Source organism: Pithys albifrons, chromosome 31, assembly GCF_047495875.1.
Source record: "Pithys albifrons albifrons isolate INPA30051 chromosome 31, PitAlb_v1, whole genome shotgun sequence".
Lineage (NCBI taxonomy): Eukaryota > Metazoa > Chordata > Aves > Passeriformes > Thamnophilidae > Pithys > Pithys albifrons.
In genome coordinates this window covers 476125-486259 of record NC_092488.1, presented here as the reverse complement: position 1 = coordinate 486259, position 10135 = coordinate 476125, and the positions used below count along the sequence as shown (strand labels likewise).

At 52.3% G+C, this 10135-nt stretch overlaps 1 protein-coding gene across 1 annotated transcript; it reads right to left on the bottom strand.

Annotated features, from left to right (window-relative positions):
* Positions 1-8708: 8708 nt before the first annotated feature.
* LOC139684076 (olfactory receptor 14A16-like) lies at positions 8709-9674 on the bottom strand. Its single transcript, XM_071579678.1, has one exon. The coding sequence runs from the start codon at positions 9672-9674 to the stop codon at positions 8709-8711; it is 966 nt and encodes a 321-aa protein (XP_071435779.1).
* Between the last annotated feature and the right edge of the window lie 461 nt (positions 9675-10135).

Below are 10135 nucleotides of genomic sequence, written 5' to 3'. Positions count from 1 at the left end.
AAATATCAGAGGGTCCTCAGCACCCAGAAATAGGCCTGGGAGGTTTCTGGGTGATGGCTGAACCCTCTGGGTTGGGGAGATCGTGGGCACAGCAAATGGACACAGAGGTGGCTGTCCCTGACCTGTGTCCCAGCTGAGCTGGACAGAACTGCCCCCACACCTTTCCTTGCACTCAGGGGGCTCTGCAGACCCCCAGTGTCATCAGAAAGGCACTGAGGGGCTCTGGGAGATTTCAAGGCATCCCAGGCTTAGGTACTCTTTGGGCCACATGGATCTCAGGATTTAATTCCTGTCTTTTCTCCAGGTCCCTTCAGACAGATTGGGTAGGGACAATGTCTCTCTCATGTCCCAGTGGACACTGAGGCTGATGTTTTGGGCTCTGCCTTTCAGGATTGGAACTGTTGATGACACCCATGTCCTGTCCCTCTCCAGCGGTATGAGGAGATCATCATCCCTGGAGGACACCTCTGACCCCTTGGCAGCCCTGGCAATCACCCAGGAATGATCAATAAACCCCTTCAGCAAAGCAATGCTCTGAGTCTGTGTGTTTGTTCCCTTGTCCATGTGTGTTCCCGTGTCTGTGTGTGTGTCCCCATGTCCATGTGGGTTCCCATGTCTCTGTCCCCTCCCCTCTCCAGCCCCTGCACACCCAGTGCCTCTCTGCCCACACTCCAACAATCAGCAGAGCTCTCAGGGGGCTCCTGGGGGTCTCTGCATGGGAAATCCCCTTTACCCTCTCCATGTGCCCCCCAAGCAGGGCGGGTTTGGGCACTCTGGTGTATCCCCTCAGGGGCCAGGGAAGGTGAGGGGCACAGGGACAGTCCCTGGGGAATCTGGGTTTGGAAACACATCAGGGAACAGCTTCTGGCCAGGGCTTCATGAGCTGCATCCCAAAGGAGCACAGGGGAAAGGAGGGGCACAGGAAGCCTGGAAGCCCTGGGTCCTCTGCCAAGATCTGGGATGGAAAGGAGAGGGTATAAAGGGAGCCAGAGGATGCAAAATTCTCTCAGATACCCGGCCAGGTTGGGGTGAGGGGATCCAGAGCAGACCTGCACAGAAGGACATGGGGATGCTTGTGGATAAAAAGCAGGATGTGACCCAGCAATGTGAGCTCAGAGTCTGGAAATCCCCCATGTCCTGAGCTCATCCCACAGCATGGGCAGCAGGTGAGGGTGAGTTCTGCCCCTCTGCTCTGCTCAGGTGACATCCCACCTGCAGTGCTGCTTCCAGCTCTGGGCACCTCTCTGTCTCTGTAATGCACCTGCTCTGAATGGGAATCACTTTTGGTGATTTCCCTGCCAGCCCCTGCATCTCATGTAGCTCCAGAGGGTCCTCAGCACAGGAAAGACACGGACCTGTTGGAGCAGTTCCAGGGGAGGCCAGCAAGATGATCAGAGGGCTGGAGCACCTCTCTGGTGGGGAGAGGCTGAGAGAGTTTGAGTTGTTGAGCCTCTTCATCCTCTATTTCCAAGGTCTCCTCTCCACTTAGAAATGAGCCCACAGGATCCTTCGTTTCCCTTTTGCTATTAATATATTTGAAGAAACTTTCCTTGTTGTGCTTGACATCTTTGGCCACATTTAATTCCAGATGGGCATTGGCCTTCCTTGTCTCCTTTCTACATATCCTGACCACCTCTCTGCATTCATTCCAAGTACCCTGAGCCCACTTCCAACTCCTGGGTATTCTTTGCTTCCACCTGAACAAGGTTGGCTGCTTGTGCTTGATGCAGCTGTTCCCTCTTAAGCCTCCTTTGGCTCTGAGGGACTTTCTCCAATATTTCCTTGTTGGCTTCTACTATCCCAGAAGTGCCTGTCCCATCTCTGTCAGACATCAGGTGTGCCCCAGTGTGGCTGGTCCATGCCAGTGTCAGCACACAGGGCCCTCACAGGTAACCCCTGTCCTTTAACTTTTTCCTATTATGCCACAGGTATCCAGGGACAAGCCTGATATTGTGCCCTCCTGCCTGATATCAAGTTTAAAGGCCTGTAATAGTGCAGAGCCTCATAGTCCCAAAGGGACTTCAGGGCACTGCAGAAACTCGTGGAAAAAAAGGGAGCCTTGGACACTGAGGAACCTCATGGAATCCTGGGGCCATTGTCACAATGCAGAGCCTAACGGAGCCAAAGGAACCCTGGGATGTAACGGAGGGAGGCGGGTTTGTGACCTGCTGAGACAACTTCACAGAAGTTACTGCAACAGGCAACTTTATTCATCCGCTCACAAAACTCTTATACACTTCAAAAGCTGAATCCCTCCGCAGCTCTGCCACCTTGGCACTGATAATTGGTTAACAATGCTGTTTACATGACAATGCCCGCTCTAATTGGCCGATTACACACATCTGTTGAGAGGGTGACAGGAGCCGCTGACCTCATTAATTAGTCCTAGAAGCTACAACACGCTAAGTACAGAAACAAGTTCAATACACAACTCACACTTTAGATCTAAGAGCATATAAAATCCCAACACTTCAGAGCTGCCATCCTGGGGCAGCTCCTGCCCAGCACAGGCAGCCACAAGGTCTCTCCACCTGCCCCTCTCACCTCAACAGTGTCACTGTTTTCTGCAGCACCCTCAGCCTTGCCCAGCACAGCCCTCCTGAGAGAGTCTGACACAGCCCTTGTTCTACATCATCCTCAGCACCTGCTCACCCCTCTCACCTACAGCCTGATGGCCAGAAACATTCAGGGCAGGGAGGCACCAGGGAAAGTGCTCTGGGCAACCATGGAGTGCACAAAGGGTGGTGTTCCTGTAGGAAGAAATCCCTGCTGCCACCCTTATGAATGGCCCCAAGGAGCTGGACAGGCCTGTGTTGTGTTGTGGGCACTAAACTGGAACTGTGGGATATGGAAAAGGCCTTTGGTTTCAGGGATATTGAGGAGGGTGGGCAGTGTCATTGTGAGTCCTCTCTCACACACCTTGGGAAGGCCAGAGCCATCATAGAGATTCCTGGGGACTTGGGAAAAGCAGAGATGGAACCAGTTTGCAAACAGGGCAGGGAGGAGGACTGAGAGAGTTCCAGACTGGTCAGGCTCAGCAGAGAAGGGGATATGGGAAGTCCTCTGCAGCCATCTCCAGGTTTTGGAAGGACAAGGAAGGGATGGCAGAACCCATGTGGGATGGACAAAAAGGGGGTGTTGTGTGCCAAGACTTTAGCAAGAGCTTTGACATGGTCTTCTATGGTGTCCTTATGGCCAGATTGGTGAGAGCTGGAGTGAAGAAGTGGAACCTGTGGTGGGTGGGAATTTGGCTGAACAAAGAGTGTCAAATAAAATCAATAGAAAAAATTCCAGTTGGCAGAAACATCCTGGTGAGATCTCCTAGTGATCAGCCCTTGAATACCACTGTAGAACATCTTTATTATCTCTCTATACAATGGGACCAAATGATTTTCAAGTCCTTTGTGGTTGATGCCACCTTTCAGGGAGGCCTTGAGCAACCTGTCTGGGCTTAAAGACAAATACTGTGATGGAAAATCCTATTAAATTAATTCACTCCCCTTTTATTCCCCACCAGTACAGAGAGACAAAATAAGAGGAGGTATTAAGTGAAAAAGTAGCAGTTTAGTGAGAAGAAATACAGCAGCAAAGACAACAATATCAAGAGTTCAAAGCAACAAGAGAGAGAGAAATCACTTTGTCTCTCCGCCCTCAACTCCCTTTTATGTATAGATGGTTATCAACTTGTGCTTCCCATTCCCCTTTTCCCCTGGGGGAACCAGATAAAAAAATAAAACCATGGGAGAGAGGGGGCAAAGCAAAATCTGGAAAGTATCTCATCCAAGACAAATTCTGCTGCCAAAGCAAACGCTGACTCCAGAGGTGCCCAAGGAGCAGCCACGACTCCGGTCCATGTGGCGGTGGGGGGGAGGCAGCGGGTCTGCTGATCCCTTGGAGTTCTAGGATCACACTGGCCCCTTGGCTCCTGAGGTTCTGAAATGCCTCAGGGTTCCTTTGGTTCCACGAGGACTCACATGTCACAATGGCCCCTTGATTCCATGGGATATCTCACTGTCCCCATACTCCTTTGGTTCAATGAGCCCCTGCAGTGTCACAATGGACCGTTGATGTCATGAGGTTCCACTGTGTCCCAGGGTTCATTTTGTTCCATGAGACTGTGCAGGGGCACAGTGGCCCCTTGAGTCCATCAAGTTCCTCACTGTCAGAATGGCCCCTTGATTCCATGAGGTTACTCCATGTCACAGGGCCCCTTGGGTTCCCTGAGGCCCTGAATGTCCAATGGCCTCTTGGTCCCATGCTTTTCCACAGTGTTCCTGGGTTCCTTTGGTTCCATGAAGTCCTGCACTGTCACAGTGGCCCCTTGTTTCCATGAGGTTCCACAGTGTCCCTATGCCATCTGGAGTTATGAGGTTGAACAGTGTCCCCAGGTTCCTCTGGCTCCATCAGGTCCTGTGGTGTCACAACTGCCCCTTGATCTGAAAAGGCTCCTCAGTGTCCCAGGGTCACTTTATTTCCATGACACTCAGCAGTGACAAAATGACCCCTTGATTCCATGAGGTTCTGAAACATTTCAGGGTTATTTTTGTCCATGAGGCCCCGCATGTCACAATGGCCCCTTGATTCCATGAGCTCCTGCAGTGTCCCAGGGTCCCTTTGGCTTCATAAGGCCCTGCAAGTGTGACAATGGCCCCTTGACTCCATGAGGTTGCAGTGCCATCACAAAGCTGAGACCATCCTGTTGGAAGTTCTGGGGAGATTGGGAGGCACTGGGACAGTTGGGGAAGGAAAGAGGAGCTTGGACAAAAGAGAGGAAACATTTTGATGATTTCAAAACAGGTTCAGGTCATGCTGAGAGTGCTGAAACACTGACTGTGCAAACACCTCTGATAGACCTTTACCCAATTTCCAACCTCAAACCCCAGCCTAAAAGTGCTGCCTCTCCCAGTGAAAGGAATCCACTGCTCTGATGCCAACCTCAACCTGACCTCGAAGGAAAAGCCCAAAGACAGAACTCCAGACTCTTATTTAGACTCTAATGCCCCAATCCCAAACCTGCATTCTTAGTATGAAACCCAAGCTTTAATCCTAAACAGGACCAAAAAGCTCCTCCCCTAAACATGACTCCAACCCTGTCAGCACAACACCAAACCTCCCTAAACTTCTACCTAATCCTGACACGAACCTCTAAACACCAACCCCTGACAATTAACGACCCCCACACAGCCCTTGGGAGCTGGGCAGGGACCTTGAGGGTCCAGAGCAGGCACAAGGTGTTGGGAGAGGAATGTGAGGTGACCTGGACCTGATCAGCTTGTGGGACACAAGGAGCAGATGGGTGGCAATGCTGTGAGGAGTCAGCTGTGCCTCAGCATCTCCAGGGGGCCTGTGGCTGGGAAGGGGCTGCCAGGTGCCATCTGTCACCTCCCTGCCAGGCAGCAGCAGCCTTGGGCACCCAGAGGCAGCTGAGCCCCCTGTGCACACACACTGAGAGCTGCCCCAGCTGAGAGTCCCTCTCAGGGGCCCTGAGGAGCTCTGGGCTCTGGCAATACAAACCTCATGGAGTTTTGGAAGGGAAAGAGGCCAGTCCTGCCCTGGGGGCACAATGACCCAGAGCTGAGGACAGGGACATGAACAGCTCTGGAGTGACCCTGAGGAGAAGGCCCTGGGCTCTGTGAGGGATGTCCTGAGGCACAGGGGCTCGGGATGAAAGTTAATAAGGACAACAGGATGTGGGGCTGACTTGGGGGCAGTGTGGCCACCCAGACAGGGAAGTTGTCACCCCTCTGGACTCAGCCCTGGGGTAACACTTCTGGACTGGTCTGTCTGTCTATGAGGCTCATCCTTGGGGAGGAATGAAGAAGAACTGGAGTTGAGCCAGAGGAGATCAGGCAGGATGGAGATGTTCTTGGTGGTGGAATGAGAAAGAAAGCCACATAGTCAGATTTGGAATGTTGAGAGTGGAGGTGAGGAAATAGAAATATCCCTCAAAGGGGAGCCTTGTGGTGCAAGAGGTCACGCAGAGAGAGTCTGGACCATGCCATGGCTTTGTGTTCCAGGGAACAGGCAGTGATGGTTGCACAGACATCAGTGAGGGCACAGAAATGCTGCTGGGAGGGCTGGGAGGCAAAGCAGGATGGGTGTGTGCAGCCTGCAAGGCCAGAGGAGCAGCAGGGACAGGGCAGGACAGACTGCAGGAGAGATGGCCAAGGGCTCTGGCAGGGCTGGAAGGCACAAAGGCACCCAGGGCTTTGTCCCCAGCACTCTGACAGGTACCTCTGCCACTGAGGCCAGCATAAGGATCTTTCCTTTGAGGGTCTGCACCTTGTTTCTCCCTAACCCCTCCCTTTGGAGACTGGGAGGGGTTGCAGAAATTTTGACATTTGTCATTTCACACCCTCACCCCCTCCTGCCCCACAAACAGCCCCGAGCCACCAGTGAGGGACAGGACCTGTTGGCCCAGGGCCTGAGACTCAGGCCTTGGCACTTGTGCTTCCTCAAAGAAACCCAGAGTTTTCTCAGCTTTCCAGGTGCCTGCACAGAGCCTTTGTCTCCCTGCAATCAGGGCCTCCAAGGATCTGCTCTAACGAGTCCCTGGGGAGGCTTTGTCAGTGCCTGCCCTCAGTGGGGCCCATTGATGCTTCAGGAGACTTAGAGTTTGGCTTCTGACTTCTTGAGAACTTCTTCATTGTTTTATCAGTTCCTGAGGACCATGAACTCATCTCCAAATACACAGTAGGGCTCATTAAAGCACAGAAAAATCAATTTCTTTCTCTTCCTTTAATTGACTTCAAGTCTTGAAGACTTGTATTATTTGGAGTTTAGTTAAGAGGGAAAATTTCAATATGGACCTGACAAAAATATTTATTTTTTAATGAATGGGGATGATTTACACAGACACTTCAAATGCAAGAGGGCCAGGGTGAAAAGGAATCAGATACAAAATAGGGCAAAAGAGATTAGCAGCCCTTAACCATTGACCAATTTGACAGTTACCATCTGCTTCAATAGCATTGATCAGCAATTTTAACAGTGACTCAACTGCAGAGTCACAATAACAACATTCACACCACACTCAATTCACACACACTCACAGGCAGAGATGAGTGGACACATCAATATCTGTGTGTGTAAAGGTACCCATCCAAAATTCTCCTTGTTGTCAGTGAAACACTCCCGTCCAATCCCTTTGTGTTTCCCAAGAGACAAGGGTGGCACCTGGAGGAGTGTGTTTGTTGAGGGGATAAGAATTGTCCTGGGAATAAGCAATGCTCTAATCCCAAATATTCTGGGGTTCCAGGAACTTAATCAAACATTTTCTGCAGCATCTCTTTACTGGGTAAAAATCTGGCTGGATGATCAAGCCAAGGGAGTGGGGGGGAATCAAGTTACATGGATGGGTGTTCCCAGGGCTCAGTGTTGGGGTCAGCTTAGTTCAATTATTGTTATAAACGACCTTGACAAGGGCATTGAGTGCACCCTTAGTCAGTTTGCAGATCACACCAGGCTGAGGGGGATTGCTGACCTGCTGGAGGGCAGGAAGGCTCTGCAGAGGGCTCTGGACAGGCTGGATCAATGGGCCCAGGCCACCTGGATGTGGTTGAACAAGACCGAGTGCCAGGTCCTGCACTGGGGTCACAAGTACCCCCAGTCCGTGGCAATGCTCTGCAACTGATCCCCACAGCCTGTCCTGTGTCCTCAGTCTCTTCATTTCCAAGAACTTTGTGAGAAAAGGGAGCTCTGTGCTCTGAGCATGGAGGGAGATCCAAGTGCCACTGAAGTAGGAACCAAAACTCATCAGGTTTGTGTTCTTTGGGAGGTTGGGAACTGGTGATGCTTAGAGGCACAGTCCCTTCATTGCCCAGAGAAAAAATAAACACAGTAACATTTCTAAACATCACAGCTCTTTGTGCAGCTTTCCTCAGCCTCAGCAACCTGGATGACCCACGTCCTTGCTGTGCTGGTCACACAGCCCAGGGTGCTCCTGGCCTCCCTTGCTGCCAGGGCACACGGCTGCCTCCTGCCCAGCTCCTGCCCACCCACAGCTGCCTTACAGGGCTGCTCCCAGCCAGGCAGCTCCCAGCCTGTGCCATGGCCAGGGGAGGCCCCTGCAGGGGCACACACTGCCATTTGTCCTCTGGCATTGCAGGAGGTTCCTGCCAAGATGGGCTCTCCTCCTCCCTCAAGCTTTCCCTGAGCACAGAGGCCTGAGAGACCTTTCCAGTAAAGACTCAGGCAGAGAAGCCATGGAGTCCCTCAGCACCACAGCAGTGTCTGCTGGAATTAAATCCCCCTCCCCATCCCACAGCAGCCCAGCATTTCCCTCCTTCAGCCTTGGTCTCCAGTACAGCCACTGAGGCTCTTTTGGCTCTTGACTTTTCCTGCAGCCACCAACTCCAGGGGAGCTTTGCCTTTCCCACAGTCCCACGTGCACAGCTCAGGCCATGCCCAGGAATTCCTTGTCTGTGCCTGGCCTTGCTCCCACCCCCTGGCAGTGACTCTGTGGCCCCTTTGTGTCCCACTGCCCCACAGTTGGTCCCACAGCTCCCTGTGCAGCCCCAGCCCAGGGCAGGAGCATCCAGGGTGGGGAACAGCCCCTATGATGGGACGCCCAGAGCAGTTCCTGGGCTGGGTCACAGAAAATGGAGGAGCTAGAATGAAGTTAATAATGAAATATCATTGAAGACCATAATACTAGAAAGGGAAAACACAATGAAAAATGAGGTTATATTCATCTCTCATGACATAAACTACAGGCCATTGACAGAGGAAAGCAAGCAGTCTCTGGTTCCTGAAAAGCATCCAGTCATCTTTTTCTTCACAGCATCCCTGAGTTCTTGGTTCCTCAGGCTGTAGATGAAGGGGTTGAGTGTTGGAGGCAGCACCGAGTACAGAACTGCCAGAACCAGGTCCAGGGATGGGGAGGAGAGAGAAAGGGGCTTTAGGTAGGCACAGAAGACAGTGCTGAGAAACAGGGAGACCACAGCCAGGTGAGGGAGGCACGTGGAAAAGGCTTTGTGCCTTCCCTGCTCAGAGGGGATCCTCAGCACAGCCCTGAAGATCTGCACATAGGAGAAAACAATGAAAATGAAACATCCCACAAACCCCCCCCCACTAACCAGAAGAAGCCCAAGTTCTCTCAGGTAGGAGTGTGAGCAGGAGAGCTTGAGGATCTGGGGCACTTCACAGAAGAACTGGCCCAGGGCATTGCCATGGCATAAGGGCATGGAAAATGTATTGATTGTGTGCAGGACACCATAAAAAACCCCAGTAGTCCAGGCAGCTGCTGCCATGTGGGCACAAGCTCTGCTGCCCAGGAGGGTCCCGTAGTGCAGGGGTTTGCAGATGGCAACGTAGCGGTCGTAGCACATGATGGTGAGGAGGGAAAACTCTACTCCAACTAAGAGGAACATCAGAAAGAACTGTGCAATACATCCCTTATAGGAGATGGTTCTGATGTTCCAGAGGGAGTTGTGCATGGCCTTGGGGACAGTGGTGCAGATGGAGCCCAGGTCTATGAGGGACAGGTTGAGCAGGAAGAAGTGCATGGGGGTGTGCAGGTGGTGGTCAGAGGCTACGGTGCTGATGATGAGGCCGTTGCCCAGGAGGGCAGCCAGGAAGATGCCCAGGAAGAGCCACAAGTGCAGGAGCTGCAGCTGCCGCGTGTCTGCCAATGGCAGGAGGAGGAAGTGGCTGATGGAGCTGCTGTTGGACATTTGCTGCCTCAGGGTATGGTTATCTGTTGATGGAGAAAAAGGCAGGGACAAGTCAGGACAGGCTGCTTCGAGCTAAACTGGTGCCATTTCCTGTAGACTGTCCCCCTTTGTCTCAACCACCCTTGTTCCTTCTCTGAGGAAAAGCCTCATCTCAGTCCCTGACTTGAGCTCCCTTTTGGCTGTCTGAGTGTGCCAAGAGCAGCCAGGCCTGTGTGTGTGGGCTCTGGAGAAGCCATCCCTGCCCCACTGCGGTGCCTTTGGGGACATGTGGCATATTCTGGATTTGTCAGATGGAATCATTCCTAATGCAGAAAACTTATTAGCATCTACACTCTCAGTTCTAAAGGACAGGGTTGGCAGGAAGGGGATTTAGGGAATACTTTTCCTGGCCACTTTCCATGCCTGCTTCTCTGAGGTCAGAAATCCCCAGCATTTCTGCTGCACACAGAATGAGCCACAGC